Source organism: Malus domestica, chromosome 13 (assembly GCF_042453785.1).
Source record: "Malus domestica chromosome 13, GDT2T_hap1".
Classification (NCBI taxonomy): Eukaryota; Viridiplantae; Streptophyta; class Magnoliopsida; order Rosales; family Rosaceae; genus Malus; species Malus domestica.
In genome coordinates this window covers 6,466,069-6,483,132 of record NC_091673.1, presented here as the reverse complement: position 1 = coordinate 6,483,132, position 17,064 = coordinate 6,466,069, and the positions used below count along the sequence as shown (strand labels likewise).

The 17,064-nt window shown below is 37.6% G+C and overlaps 1 protein-coding gene across 1 annotated transcript; it reads left to right on the top strand.

Moving 5' to 3' along the window:
• The first annotated feature begins 3,608 nt into the window (after positions 1–3,608).
• On the top strand, positions 3,609–16,007 carry LOC103452365 (cysteine-rich receptor-like protein kinase 2). The gene is made up of 7 exons (XM_029091742.2): positions 3,609–4,486; positions 4,628–4,741; positions 14,229–14,377; positions 14,460–14,670; positions 14,774–15,008; positions 15,104–15,248; positions 15,357–16,007. Exons 1-7 carry the CDS (start codon positions 3,727–3,729, stop codon positions 15,660–15,662), a joined length of 1,920 nt encoding a protein of 639 aa, XP_028947575.1. The 5' UTR covers positions 3,609–3,726; the 3' UTR covers positions 15,663–16,007.
• Positions 16,008–17,064: the final 1,057 nt, after the last annotated feature.

Sequence of the window (17,064 nt, the reverse complement as noted above, 5' to 3'; positions counted from 1 at the left end):
CATTGCAATGCACAAAGACATCCGGGAAAAACTCTTTGAAACACCCCCACAAAGGCTAGTCTAGTAGTCTTACTTCAACATACATCAATCTCCTTAAATCAAGGAGTTGACAACAAGGAAAAAACTTACACCAATCTCCTTAAATCAAGGATGAAAAGAATACTTGCAAAAAGCTTGCCTAGTTGGGTTTGCTCCCAAGCCTAGGTTTGAACCCCGAAGCTGTTAAAGTGGCCAGGCACTGTGCTGCAATGCACAGTTGGAGCATTTCACATGCGCTGGAGGGATTAGTCCTTGACCCTAAGAAGCCTTTGGGATACCCTTGACTTGGTAAAAAAAATAACCCTCCTCCTACACACATATATGTGTTTATATTTGTGTGTTCATATTTGTGTGTGTGTGTGTGTGTATTGCTGTCGGCTTTTCGGTCCAACACCGCGTAGTTTCCACTTTCTCCTCCCTCCGTCTTCAGTCTTCAGTATATTTGTGTGTTCATATTTGTGTGTGTGTGTGTATTGCTGTCGGCTTTTCGGTCCAACACCGCGTAGTTTCCACTCTCTCCTCCCTCCGTCTTCAGTCTTCAGTCTTTTGATTTGAAAATTTGAAGTTGAATAGCAAAGAGGAAACTTTTCCAGTACAGCCCTAGATCACTTTGACTTCTCATCTGAACATATTCCAAATTCTTCGAGTTGGCCTTTCTCTCTTTAGCTTGCTAATTCATTTTAACAGTATTTTTTTATTAATTAATTTTTTTGTGGTTTTTTTTTTCAAATAGTACCTCACCATAGGTTAGCAATAGTATGATTCAATTTCTCTATTTTTAAACACATTCAAAATATCATAAGAGGCAGATTCGGTGCACATTGCAATGCACAAAGACATCCGGGAAAAACTATTTGAAACACCCCCACAAAGGCTAGTCTAGTAGTCTTACTTCAACATACATCAATCTCCTTAAATCAAGGAGTTGACAACAAGGAAAAAACTTACACCAATCTCCTTAAATCAAGGATGAAAAGAATACTTGCAAAAGCTTGCCTAGTTGGGTTTGCTCCCAAGCCTAGGTTTGAACCCCAAAGCTGTTAAAGTGGCCAGGCACTGTGCTGCAATGCACAGTTCGAGCATTTCACATGCGCCGGAGGGATTAGTCCTTGGGCCTAGGAAGCCTTTGGGATACCCTTGACTTGGTAAAAAAAAATAACCCTCCTCTTACACACATATATGTGTTCATATTTGTGTGTTCATATTTGTGTGTGTGTGTGTGTATTGTTGTCGGCTTTTCGGTCCAACACCGCGTAGTTTCCACTTTCTCCTCCCTCCGTCTTCAGTCTTCAGTATATTTGTGTGTTCATATTTGTGTGTGTGTGTGTGTGTGTGTATTGCTGTCGGCTTTTCGGTCCAACACCGCGTAGTTTCCACTCTCTCCTCCCTCCGTCTTCAGTCTTCAATCTTTCGATTTGAAAATTTGAAGTTGAATAGCAAAAAGGAAACTTTTCCAGTACAGCCCTAGATCACTTTGACTTCTCATCTGAACATATTCCAAATTCTTCGAGTTGGCCTTTCTCTCTTTAGCTTGCTAATTCATTTTAACAGTATTTTTTTATTAATTAATTTTTTTGTGGTTTTTTTTTTCAAATAGTACCTTACAATAGGTTAGCAATAGTGTGATTCAATTTCTCTATTTTTAAACACATTCAAAACATCATAAGAGGCGGATTCGGTGCACATTGCAATGCACAAAGACATCCGGGAAAAACTCTTTGAAACACCCCCACAAAGGCTAGTCTAGTAGTCTTACTTCAACATACATCAATCTCCTTAAATCAAGGAGTTGACAACAAGGAAAAAACTTACACCAATCTCCTTAAATCAAGGATGAAAAGAATACTTGCAAAAAGCTTGCCTAGTTGGGTTTGCTCCCCAGCCTAGGTTTGAACCCCAAAGCTGTTAAAGTGGCCAGGCACTGTGCTGCAATGCACAGTTGGAGCATTTCACATGCGCCGGAGGGATTAGTCCTTGGGCCTAGGAAGCCTTTGGGATACCCTTGACTTGGTAAAAAAAAATAACCCTCCTCCTACACACATATATGTGTTCATATTTGTGTGTTCATATTTTTGTGTGTGTGTGTGTATTGTTGTCGGCTTTTCGGTCCAACACCGCGTAGTTTCCACTTTCTCCTCCCTCCGTCTTCAATCTTCAGTATATTTGTGTGTTCATATTTGTGTGTGTGTGTGTGTATTGTTGTCGGCTTTTCGGTCCAACACCGCGTAGTTTCCACTCTCTCCTCCCTCCGTCTTCGGTCTTCAGTCTTTTGATTTGAAAATTTGAAGTTGAATAGCAAATAGGAAACTTTTCCAGTACAGCCCTAGATCACTTTGACTTCTCATCTGAACATATTCCAAATTCTTCGAGTTGGCCTTTCTCTCTTTAGCTTGCTAATTCATTTCACAACAGCATAAGCTAAAAGCCAAAAACCAGAAGCTAGAAGTCCTCCATTAAGCTTCTCACCTCACTTGCAGGAACTCATAGTTTCACTGATCCAATGCAAAAACAAAAGGTACGTGTATATATATATATATTTATAGGTCTCGTGTTTAAGGAAAAAATCCAATTTTCATGCACTCAAACTTTGCCTACAACTTCTTCATTCTTTTCTTCTCTCATGGATTGATTTCTGAACCAAATCCTGGTAAGAATTCCTTGACAGTTTAGTTATATACATATTTCTATATGCAATTCATACCCTTTATTTAGGATATAAATCGAAAAAATTCAATTATAATCCGGTCTATTCCTGCTGGCTGCAACTAATGTGGACGTAGGGAAAAATCCTTTATTTTTGCATTTCTTAGCTGTTCAGTCTAAGTGTCTCTATTGATGACTGCCGATACTCTCATGTTTCTCGAGCAAAACAGTCGACAATATGTCATTGATAATATATTAATATATATCATATCAATATTAATCTTATAGTGTCATGTGTATCGTTTTGAACATGACATTGTATTAACAGTTCGAGTTATCCCAGAGGCATCTGAGGGCGTTGGTAAGTCTACCTCCAGTTTCAGGAGGCTAATCACAGAAACGTTTCTTGTTTAAATTGTCTGTGAAAATGTGAACACACAGGAAGTTACTTGGGACTGCAAACTGCAAACCCTGCAACAAGTTTTGCCTTTTGGGTACAAACCTAAATCCAAGACCTGCACTTTTGACTTTAAGGAGCCTAAATCTCATTGCAATTTATCCACTTCAAAACAAGTTGTATTGCTACTTTTGTGCCATCTGTCCTTCTGTAACTCCTAATTCTCCTATTTGCCCAATTGACAGCAATCCTTATTTCTTCCACGACATTCCTGAAAGAATTTAAGCTAGGGTTGTAAATACTGATTGCATAAAACTCAACTCAATTAATTATGAGTGAGGTATGGACTTCAATATATAGAGATTACAAGATGAGGTTGGTTGCAGTATAAACATATCATCTGATTACATTTGAAATTCAAAACTAAGTTACACAGAAGTTTTAGATAAGGAAGGATTGTGATTCCTTTCTATCTGTTGAAGAGTTTGAAGAGTATCCAACTTGTGTAGCTGACTTGGAGAGTCTTTTACCATGCATTGCTGACGTGGAGAAGGATCCTGAATATTTGGTTTATCAATTCCTTCATATAAATTTGGATGGATGCAGCTGCAAATTAAATCAAACTTCCAATTCATCACAAAAAAAAAATGAAGAAATGCAACGTTTCAGTTCTTTCCCAATATTTGCTTCTCCTGAAGATCCTGCTGTTACTAGGAATGACTATCGGAGATCCAAGAACGAAGACGGTCCAAGTAATGTGCGGCAACCAACGTGAGCACAACACAACCGTGTTTGTTCCGAATGTTGCCAGCACGATGGAAAACATCAGTGAACAAATGCGAACTTCCGGCTTCGGAGTGGCAGTCACAGGTTCAGGCCCCGACACCGAGTACGGCCTAGCTCAATGCTACGGAGACCTTTCTCTTCCAGACTGTGTGTTATGCTACGACGAGGCGCGTACAGTGTTTCCCCAATGTTTTCCTTACACTGGGGGTCGGATTTTTCTCGACGGTTGCTTCATGAGGTCCGAAAACTATAGCTTTTATGAGGAGTTTAGAGGATCGGAAGACAGGGTTAAGTGTGGGAACACGACGAGGAAGAGTTCGGCATTTGGAGACTCGGCAAGGCAGGTTGTGAAGCGTGCGATTGAGTCTGCGCCAAGCAACCGAGGATATGCAAGGGGTGAGGTGAGCGTGAGTGGGATAGAAAATGAGTTAGCTTATGTGTTGGCTGATTGCTGGAGAACTTTAGATGAGAGCTCTTGCAGACAGTGTTTGGAAAATGCATCTGCATCAATGTTGGGATGCTTGCCTTGGTCCGAGGGGCGAGCGTTGTACACCGGGTGCTTCATGAGGTATTCAAACACAGATTTTCTCAACAAGGAAATGGGAAATGGAAGCTCCAGAGGTACATGAAATTTCTACCCCTTCTATTTAACATAGGTTCCCTTTAATCACTTTAAGCGGGGGGATGGTAGGGTGCTTCGGTGGTTCGAGACTGAGCCTGGTGTGTAGTTTTGCTCGCCTAATCTTCCGAACTTTGTTGCAGGTACCACAATTGTCATAGTAGTTTTAGTTGTCAGCTCCTTGGTAGTTTTGGTAGTTGGAGTAGCCATTGGATTTTATATCTGGAAGCACAGATATATACAAAAGAAAAGAAGAGGTAAAAGAAAAAAGAATGCTTTCCAATGTGTTTTCTATTCTTCTCATTCAGAGGTATATATAGAATCATATACAATCCTAACATAATAAAGAAAGAATAAATACAATTGATTACATGAAATACACCCCAAACTAGGAAACCCAAGATAATAGGAATCCCTCAATCGTAGGAATCCCAATACAAGTCAACACTCCCCCTCAAGTTGGTGCACATATGTTGCACATGCCCAACTTGTCTAGAAACCTCGTTGCTAGAAACCACCTTAGTGAGAATGTTCGCTACTTGGTCTTCAGTTCTTATGGAAGGAACCTTAATTACCTTACCATCCAACTTTTCCTTAATAAAGAACCTGTCAACCTCCACATGTTTGGTCCGATCATGTTGCACTGGATTATGAGCAATATCACGAGCCGCTTTATTGTCACAAACTAACTTCTTCGGCTAAGTATGTTTGACCCCCAAATCTTGTAACAGAAACTTAAGCCATAAGATTTCACAAATACCAAGTGCCATACCACTGTATTCAACTTCTGCGCTTGACCTTGCTACTACATTTTGCTTCTTTCTTCTCCATGTTACTAGATTTCCCCCAACAAAGGTGAAATATCCAAATGTTGAGTTCCTATCATCTGTCAATCCTGCCCAGTCAGCGTCCATATAACCCTCAACTCTGAAATGCCCATTTTTTTTGAAACAAAATTCCTTTACCTGGACTTCCTTTCAAGTAACTCAATATTCTCATAACGGCACCCATATGTTGTTCTCCTGGATGCATATATTGACTAACTACACTTAATGCATGAGCAAGATCCGCCCTAGTATGAGCCAAATACATTAATCTTCCCACTAACATTTGGTACCTCCCTTTATCAATGGGTACCTGGTTCTGATCAACACCCAACTTCATCCCTTCTGCCAACGGAGTAGTCACCGGCTTGCATGCCGACATACCAGTTTCTTCCAACAAGTCAAGGATGTACTTCCTTTGTGACAAAAATATCCCGGACTTGCATCTTGACATTTCAATCCTAAGAAAATATTTTAAAGAATCGAGATCTTTCATTTCAAATTCCTTGGACAAATATTTCTGTAAGGCCACTTGCTCAACAGGGTTGTTACCGGTAACCACCATATCATCCACATATACAATGAAAGTTGTAATCTTTTTGTTCTGGTATTTCAAGAATAATGTGTGATCCCAATTACTCTGCCTATAACCGAATGCTCTCATGGACTTAGTGAACCTACCAAACCAAGCTCTCGGAGACTGGTTCAATCTATACAATGACTTCCTGAGCCTACATACCTTTTGTTTTCGCATGCCCAAATCATTACACCTTGGTGGAATGTCCATGTAAATCTCCTCGGTTAGATCTCCATGGAGGAATGCATTTTTTACGTCGAATTGTTGCAACGGCCAATCTAGGTTCGCCGTTAAGGACAATAGAACACGTACTGAATTGATCTTGGCCACTAGTGCAAATGTATTAGTGTAGTTGATGCCATATTTCTATGTATACCCATTCGTCACCAATCTCGCTTTAAAGCGATTTACTGTTCCATCCGCTTTGTATTTCACTGTATAAACCCATTTGCATCCCACATGTTTCTTTCCAGCTGGCAAGTTATTTACCAAATAACATTCTTCTTCAACGACCTCAATTCCTCATTCATTGCATCTTTCCAGTGGGAATCCGCTAAGGCTTCCTGCACACTGTTAGGAATAGCTACAGTAGATAATTGATATACAAATGACTTATTTGATTCAGACATATGATGGGTAGACACATAATTATTTAATAGATATCTCACTCTTGAATCAGAATTTGGTTTAATCACGGAATACTTGTGTTTACACTTAGGATCTGCCTCGTGAGTGGGTTTAGGAATATCTCTCGGGAAGGCGATGAAGTGGAGGCGCATCTGGTGTAAAAGACGGTTGTTTATACATACTAATAGAAGACGAGTCCATATTCTGACCTAAGACAACTTCTGGGGAAGAATCATGAGCTAGTTGTTGTTGCTCGGTTTCATTTAAAACCATGGGCTGCAGCTCCCTTTCAAGCACAAAACACGTGGGCATATCTTTCTCCCGAGGCCAGCGGCTAGTTCCTGGTTCATTGGCTGTTGTTCGATTGGCCGATCAGTGGGCTGTTGTTCAATCAGTCGCTGGTAAGTGGGCTGTTATTTAGTGGCCTACTAATCACCCGAGGTCAGAGGCTCCAAATGTGGTACATACTCTTCATGAAACTCCGCATGGAATTAATAAAAAAATCGAACTTCATCACCTCGATACTCCCCCTGAAGTGAGGATGCGGTGGAACTAAAAAACATTTATTTCTCATGGAAAATCACATCCGGAGTTATAAACATCTTCTTAGTTGGAGGATGATAACAACGATATCCTTTTTGGGTATAGGCATAACCCAAAAGCACGCAACGAATGGCTCGAGGCTCAAGTTTACTTTTCCGTTGGTAAACCTAGCATTTGTGTTCTGTTTTCCATGTTCGTGTCGTTTTCATGTCATACCCGATATCTTAACGGGTTGTGTCGTGTAACACCCGTTAAAATAAACGGGTAAAATGACCTGATCCGAAATCGACCCGATAATATTAACAAGTAATATGACCCGACCCGTTACCCGTTAAGGAAAATATATTTTAAACCAAAAAATAATCAAATGAAAAACATAATACTAAATAAGTATATACATACCATATTGTCACATCCAAAACATAAAAACGTAATTTTCTTTTAAGTATATTTTCACTTACTTAAAGTCTTTAATAGTTTTTTAATTAATGTAGAAGTGTAAAAAAAATGTAGAAAAAATATATAAACGCTCGTAATGATAAGTTTTACAACTTTCATGAAGAGCTCAACTTCGAAATTCGCCACTATAATCATATAAATCATAGATCAAATTTAACCGTTGATTGTTGTTTACATTTACGCTTCATTGTTCTCATCAATTATTTTTTTTTCTTCATATTTTCTTATTTTCTTTTTTGAAAACTTGATCTATTAGAGGATGTAGGAAGATGAACGGTTTGGATCGTTGATATTATATTCAGAGTTTACAGTTAGTGAAAATATTGCTTGATGTTTATAAAGTTTCTAAAAAGGGTAAAGTACAAAAAACTACCTCAACTATTGGTGTCACGACACTTTCATACCTCATCTTTTAAATTTGACAATGTCATACCTCATCTTACGAATTTGTGCCAATGTCATACCTCCGTCAGTTTTTCTGTTAATTTCTTAGTTAATTGCTGACGTGGCTTGATTCGGAACTCATTTTCTATTAAAAAATTATTTAAAAAAAAATCATTTAATATTTTTTAAATATTAAAATAATAAAGAAGATTATTAGAAAGAAAAAAAAACCAAAACCAAACAAAACTTCCCCCCTGCGCCCTCTCTCTTCTCCCCCATCTTCATCTCCCTTCATCTTCTTCCTACCTACTGCAACCCAGAAAAAAGAAAAACAAAAAACAAAAAAACAAAACAAAACAAAATTTGTCCCTTACGCCCCAAGCGCCCTCTCTCTTCTCCCCCATCTTCTTCATCTTTTTTCCTCTTCTTCCCCCTATTTGCTACAACCTAGACAGAAAATAAAAAAAATAAAAAAACAAACAAACAAACAAAACTCCCCCCTCTCTTCTCCCCCATCTTCATCTATCTTCCTCTTCTTCCTACCTGCTGCAACCCAGAAAAAAGAAAAGAAAAAAAAACTTCCCCCCCCTCACCCAACTTGCAGAAGAAGAAGAGAGAAAAGGAAAAGAAAAAAAAAGGTCCCTCCCCCCTCAACCCAACCTACAGAAGAAGAAGAGAAAGAAGGAAAAGAAACAAAAAAAAGTGCCTCGCCCCCCACAACCTGCAGAAGAAGAAGAAAAAGAGAGAGAAGGGAAAAAAAAAAGATACCAGTTCGTCCATACCCCCCCCGCGTACCCACCCTTTTCCCCCAAAATCCATTCCCCCCATTTTCTCCGCACCCAAGTTCTCAACGAGATCTGGGTTATTTTTTTGTTTTTTTTTTGTTTTGGGTTGCAGGTAATGGGTGCGAGGTTGGGTGTAGAGGGTGGGTGGGAAGGTAGGGAGGTTGGGTGCGGGGAGAAAAAGGGGTGGGGAGCGGGGAAGACAAATTGGATTTTTTTTTTCTAGGTTGAAGTTGCAGGAAGGGGGAAGAAAAAGAAGATGGGGAGAAAAGAGAGAAGGGGGGAAGGGAACGAATTGATTGTTGGTTTTTTTTTTATTTTTTTTATTTTTTTTTATATATTTACTTTTCTTTATTATTTTAATATTTAAAAAATATTAAATGATTTTTTTGAGTTTTTAATAATTTTTTAATAGAAAATGGGCCCTGGATCAAGCCACGTCAGCAATTAATTGAGAAATTAACAGAAAAACTGACGGAGGTATGACATTGGCACAAATTGGTAAGATGAGGTATGACATTGTCAATTTTAAAAGATGAGGTATGAAAGTGTCGTGACACAAATAGTTGAGGTAATTTTTTGTACTTTACCCTTCTAAAAACTATATGACATCGACTCATATTTCAGTTAACCGTAAATATCGAAATGTGATATCAAAGATCTGAACCGTTCATCTTCTTACATCCGCCAGTTGATCATGTTTTCAAAAAAGAAAATTTTAAAAATGAAATTCAGTAAGAAGAATAAAGCATAAATGACAATCGACGGTTAAATATAAATTTAAGGTTTATGAATTATAGTGTTGGATTTCGAAGCTGACCCCTTTATGAAAGTTGTAAAGTTTGTCACTATGAGTGATTGTATTTTTTTTTTTTTTTTTTTTTACACTTCTACAATAATTATTATTAATTTTATTAAGTTTGCCCTCAAATAAAAAACATTATTCATGAAGGTTTGGAGGATTTTAAAAATCTAAACCATAATGTAAGTGTAACCATTATCTACTCGTGGAGGAATAATGATGAATCACGAGTGTTTATATATTCTTTCATATTTTTCATACTTGTATGTATGTCTTCTTAGTTCTTGCATATACAAATACTATATTAGTTTATTTTAATTTTGGACAACAACATGTTAAGTAAAATTTATCCTAGTAATGATAATAAGGAACTCTCATAATAAAAATAAATAATGACTAAAACTTTTTTTTAAAACTTATATAGAATAATAATACAAAACTATATATTTAATATAGAATATATTGTATATATTAATATGGCTATTGTATTTTATAATAAATCTTTTAGTAATTAAACTTTAAAATTATCAAAATAAATTATTTCTTAACGGGTCGAAACGGGTTACCCACGTGTTACCCGCATGTATACCCGTTAAGAACCCATTATTAACGGGTTCTTAACGTGTCACCCGATAATGACCCAATAAGTTATCGTGTTGACCCGAAACCTGTTATTTTCGTGTTGTTTTCATGTCGTGTCACCGTGTCGTGTCAAAAATTGCCGGGTCTATCCGTTGGGGAGGATAAAGGTGAACAAAAGCAAAGCATCCTAAGACTTGTAGGGGAAGATTCAAAATTGACGGGCAACTAGTCTGAGCCATAAGGGCCTGAAACGGTGTCTGGAAGTCTAGAATGCGAGAAGGAAGACGATTAATAAGACAAGTTGCGGACGTGAGTATTTCACCCCAATAATGTAGAGGAAGATGTGCCTTAATAAGCGAGGCACAAACCACTTCTAACAAGTGTCTATTTTTTCATTCGACAACCCCAAATGGTTGAGGAGTATACGGGCACGTGGTCTGATGAACAATACCATGCATATCAAGGAAGGAACGAAGTTCCGTATTAACATACTCTCCACCATTGTCACTAAAAAGAACCTGGATATTCATGTTGTACTGCACACCAACAATTTTATGGAACTTTTGAAAGGCTAAACTAACTTCATTTTTTCACTTTAACAAACTAACCCAAGGCATCCTTGTACAATCATCAATAAAAGTGACAAACCAGTGAGCACCACCAAAAGTAGCTATTTTCGAGGGACCCCACACATCAGAATGCACAATCATAAACAGAACAGGACTCTTATTTAAACTTGGAGGAAAAGAAGTTCGATGGTTTTTAGCCAAATCACAAACATTACATTTAAACTGAAAAACATCGTTCTTAACAAACAAATTGGGAAATAACTTATGCAAGTAACCAAAAGACGCATGCCCAAGGCGTCGGTGCCATATCCAGATGTCCAAAACTTTATTAGTATCCCCTTGAGAATCCCCTACGGAAAGAGCTTGAGTCAGCAGGGCAGAATTCCTGGTAGTAAACTCTAAGTAATAAAGTTTCCCTCGTTTAATACCATAACCAATCATCATCCATGTCTGGATGTCCTTAAAAACACAAAAATAGGGTAAAAAAATAACCAAACATTGTAGGGCAATGGTTATTTGGGCAACAAATAACAAATTATAATTTAAAGAGATAACCACAAGAACGATGTCAAGTTTCATGGTATCAGAAAGGGCAACCGTGCCTTCCTCGATAACCAAGGCGGCATCCCCATTAGCAACATTGACCATGGTTTGTGTGGAGGTTTTTAGGGATGGAACTTGTTTAAAATCATAAGTCATATGTTTTGTAGCTCCAGAATCAATTATCCTTGTATTATTCGTAACAGGAGTGGAAATATTTCGTGCTTTACCATCACTACTACCTGCCACAGCAATCATGACAGAGGCCTTGTTCGCTATTTGATCTGAATCATTCTAGGTTTCTACAATGGAGGCTCGGGATTTGTTGCAACGAGGATCATTGGTTTTATCCCATTTCTCGGGATATCCAATCAGCTCAAAGCATCGGCTCTTAGAGTGTCCTATCATGCCATAGTGTGGGCACTTACCTTGGGAATGGTCCCAACTTGTTTGGCTAGTGCGAGTTTGTCCTGGCCAATTTTGTGACCCGGCTCAGTCCAACCAAGAGGAAGATCCACGAGTCTTTGTCGGCATGGCAGTAGGTTCATTCTTGTCAACTTTCATCTTCATTGCTTCATTTCGATCAGCTTCACGACGAACATATACATAAGAGGCTTGAAGCCCAAAAAGATACCTCATCTTCTTCCTTCCAGCGATATGAATTTGAATGAGAGGAGCCCATAAATCATAGTTCTTCTCATCCAATACCATACCAATGTTGAAACTAGAATTATCCGACTGCACCGTAATTGGAGTAGCAGCAGGAACAATCGCATAACCAGTCGCCTTTTCTTGAGCTATCTACCTTGCTGTTGATAGAACTCAAAACCTGCAGTGTTGTGATGGGAATCTGGAACAAGGGAATGGACTAACAGAAAACTGGGCAGCAACAACTCTAAGTCGCTCGCTGCAATTAATCAGGGACATGAAACAACTCGAACAGCAACGACGTTAAGTCGCTCGCTGTTCATGCCGGAATAGAGGCACAACAAAAGTGTGCTAAGCACGGCAATACCAACCCAATTAAGGCTCGGTGTTTTTCTCTAACTCAGCTCTGGTGCCAAGAAGAAAGAATGATTTCCAATGTGTTTTCTTTTCTTCTCATTCAGAGGTATATATACAATCATATACAATCCTAACATAATAAAGAAAGAATAAATACAATTGATTACAAGAAATACACCCCAAACTAGGAAGGACCCGGCTTCTCTGCCCTCCCACTTCCCATACACTCTCATCCCCTCTTATTTTTTGCGGTCACAGTTAAGCCACGTTAACATTTTATATTGATTTTTTTATAGAGATAATAAAACAAAAAGTAATAGTAATATAAAATGTTGACGTAGCTTAACTGTGACTGCACAAATAGAAGGGGATGGAAGTATATGGGAAGTGGGAGGGTAGAGAAGCCAAGTTCAACTAGGAAACCTAAGATAATAGGAATCTCTCAATAGTAGGAATCCCAATACAACAGTAAAAAGCTAGTAGAAAGTCTGCAATGCTATCAGATTGCATTGCTTCAATGGTGAAATTAAAAGAACATCTGTGATGGACAAAATGCTATCAGAAACGCTAAATCCCCACTTCCACAGCACAAATCCAACACACACTCTCAAATTTTTGCTATGCAACCCAAAATTCAAAAACTTGAAATTTAGAGACCCAAATATACATACATACATACACAAATACATACATACATATATTTTATATACATACATATTTTATATATATATATATATACACATATATTCCACATCCTGATAAAAAAGCATATATATATTCCACCAAAAAATAGAGCAAAAAAATAGTTAATTTTAAGTTTTACCCGCTCAATGAAACTGCTATTCTTTTCCATATTCGATGCTGACCCAAGCTCAATAAATCATTTAACTAAAAATTATTTAAAAAATCAGAAGATAAATATCTAGGCAAATTAATCTCTACTAATTAATAAAACACTCAATCAAAATCCTATAAAATTACCAGTTTAACCCTCTAATTAAAACAGAACATGAATAAGAAATATGGGGTAGAAATGTAATTTTACACAACCAAATTTTGTTTTTTTTTTCAAAACCTCACCTACATGTAATCCTAACATATCTCTAATTAAAAAAATTAAATAAATAAATAAATAATTCACACTCCCACATTCTCTATCACTCCCTTCCTCTCTCCTTCTATTTCAAAAACAAAAATACGAATTTTCTCACACAATTTATGTGTGCCCATATGCAAGTTATTAACAAAGAAAGAAAAAGTGACTACAATTTAAAAAGAAAAAAGGAGAGGAATCAAACGTTGGCATAGACAGGGGCAATGCGGTTGAAGAGCGTCTGGCGTTCGGTGGAGGACCGAACCGCTTCTGAACCGGGAAATGGGTAGGCGCGGACCAGCTGAGAATGGAAGATGTAACTGAAGCGAAGCCATGTCAATTACTGAAACAACGGCGGGAAGACGCTTCTTCTGAGATCAGTGATCAGATAAGAGGGCCCAATTCATGAGAGTTGGAATCCGGTAAATTATGGGTCATCCATTCTACAGTAAGCCCAATGTTGATAAGCAATATCAGTCTAAACCCAATAGTGATGCATGGACTCAAATTAAAAGTGCAGGCTGACATGGGCTCACCAATCATAAACTACTTTGTTCTTCAAAATTTTATGACGTTATGAATCAGATAACCGAAAAGGATAAAAAGTTATGGGATCAGCCCCTTTTTAATTGACCTGTTTCCTGATTTTTCAAGTATACATTTTTTTTTTTAGTACATCGATATTTTTACATTAAAGGAGATTGAGAGTTTGGTTAAACCACACAATGAGGCCTGGGCAGCCTAATTTGGTATCAAATTCGATATCCACAAGATTCGAACCCAAGACCTCTCACTTCTAAGCGAAGAGAAATACCACCGGACCGTAATACTAAGTGACATTTTCAAGTATACAATAACACAACAAATTACATGCTTAGAAGTCATGAATTGGAGAAGGAATACATGTTCTATCTTTAAGCATTGGATTAAATTTGTGTTCTTGTTTTAATTTCACAGCTGCTTCAGAGAAAAAGCAATTCGGAGCTCTGTTTGCCACTGTGAATAAGTCCAAACTCAATTTTTCATACGAAGTTCTCGAGAAGGCCACAAATTACTTTCATGATACCAACAAGCTTGGACAAGGAGGATCTGGCTCGGTGTATAAGGTAATTTATCCCTTCGTTCTGTGTAGGTATCAGATTTCATTATATGGAATTAACTCGGGAATTTCATTTATTTTACACACAGGGAGTTCTGCCGGGTGGAAATGTTGTTGCCATAAAGAGGCTGTTCTTCAACACAAGGCAATGGGTGGATCATTTCTTCAACGAAGTTAATTTGATCAGCGGAATTCATCATAAAAATCTTTTAAAGCTGTTGGGGTGCAGCATTACAGGCCCCGAGAGCCTTCTTGTTTATGAGTATGTCCCAAATCAAAGCCTTCATGATTATTTTATTGGTAATTTTCTCTTCTCCAACCTATTTTCGATAAGACAATTTGGTTTTTAGCATCATCAGTCCGTTTTCGTATTCTTACAGTTCATCCCTCTATGAATTCTCAGTGAAAAACAATGTGGAGCCACTGAGGTGGGATTTGAGGTATAAAATCATACTGGGAACAGCTGAGGGCTTGGCCTATCTTCACGAAGAATCGAAATTGAGGATCATTCATAGGGATATAAAACTGAGCAACATTCTGCTCGACGAGGAATTCAATGCAAAGATTGCTGATTTCGGACTTGCTAGAATGTTCCCTGAAGATAAAACTCACATAAGCACTGCCATTGCTGGCACACTGTAAGTTGCGCTCTGCCTGTTTTCGTTTTTATTTTCTGCTCCAAAGACTTGTTTATCGTTTCTAACATAGAAGAATACTAAATTTTCTTGCTTAGAGGTTATATGGCTCCAGAGTATGCCGTTCGTGGCAAGTTGACTGAGAAGGCAGATGTTTACAGTTTTGGAGTTCTTGTCATCGAAGTCATCTGTGGAAGGAGGAACAATTCTGTCCTTTCAAGTTCGACTTCTATCCTACAGATGGTAAACAAAATTGTTTCTCTTGCATATCTGCTAAATTTATATTTCGTGAACAAATTTTCACATCCCCTTTCAGTATAATTTAACCTTCTTTTATCTCATTGCATAAAGACTTGGGATCTTTATGGAACTTGTAGGTTACGTGAAGCTGTCGATCCACTCCTAGAAGGTAAGTTTGAAAATGAAGAAGCATCTCGGTTACTTCAGATAGGGTTACTTTGTGTGCAAGCTTCAGCAGAGCTGCGGCCGGCAATGTCATTAGTCGTAAAAATGCTTACCGAAAATCTTGAGATTCCTCAGCCAACACAACCCCCATTTCTCAATTCTGGTACCGCAAAATTCAACAGGAGAATTCCTTCAGGAAGTCTCAATTCACTGCCCGCGGAGTCCAACACGCAATCTTCAAGAATAGCATGACCCAAAGCTGGATTGAGCCGAGATGAACATTTTGTATTTGTCATCATCCACGATGTAAATGTTGCGAGTTCAGATGATCTATGAGCTTAAGCAATTCCTACAGACTTGTGAATGTCAAATGATCCAGCCCCGCAGCTCCTAGAGTCTAATTACAGTCAAATTTTGTGCAACTTCTATATGTTTTCACAACATGGGTAAGTAGACCTGAATGCCCTTTGTAAAATATACGTAGAGAATTATATTATTGATATGCAATCTTTTTATTTTGAAATGATACGATTGTCACAATGTCACGTTATCAGTTTTCTTGTAATAAACTTTTCGAGATTTTGTTTGTATTAGGCAGTTTTGGTGTACTTCTCGAATAAAATCAAAATCAAAGTTACGAAAGTGAAACTCTATTTCTTTATTTTAATTTAATATATATAATTGGTTGAACCAGCGTTTTCAAATGTCGGTGAGAATTATACTGAAACAAGCAACCATACTAAAGTCAAATTTAATACAAAAAATAATTCAAGATTAACAGTTAATCAAGGAATAATGACAATTCCAGCACTTGGGGTGCACATGCAAACCAAACTGCAGCTCCTACAATTTTCAAGCACCGAGTTGAATCCATCGAATTTTATGGAATAAAATATCGTATTATAATTTATCTGGAAAGCACAAAAACTAAATATAATTCGTCTGGCAATTTTTCTCTGCAAAGAGACTGGTTCGTAAATTAATTAGATATGTCTTCGGGGTTAATTTGGTGCGCTGTATACAAATACAATTAGTGATAATGCTGATTAAGATAAACATTCAAATTAAATGACAAATGGTGCGTTTGAAACATCAAGGTGCTATAACATATATATATGTTAGATGGTTACAATATAACAACAGCAATAACATTAATAATAGCAACAATGATTTATTATTACCAACATTCTTCTCCACTTGGTTTTTTATTTTTATTTCTTCGGGGTAATAATTTGTGCGCATCTGTTAATTATTTGGAACGATGATTAAGACTAAATGTTATTGACTTACATTGCAGTGGGTGGTTTGTTTTCACGTTGAATATGTCATCAGTGCCAAATAGCTATATATGAGTAGAAAACAAGGCATCAATATGAACATTATCTTTCCAGAGCAACTTGCGCTGAGCTAACAGCCTTTGTTGAATTTTGCTGGGGACGAAAAAAAAGAAAAGAAAACTGTAATTGGCACTTTCACAGTTAGATGTTAAATTTGTCACAAATATATATAGTTTTCGTGATGCATGCGAGTCAAATTTAATATTCTGTCAACCAACTAAGCGGAGAAAAATATCACTAAACCAAAACAAGTTTGTAGTGCGTATATGAAAACCTAGCTGCTATTTTATGAAGATAAAAAATAAAAAATAAAAGCT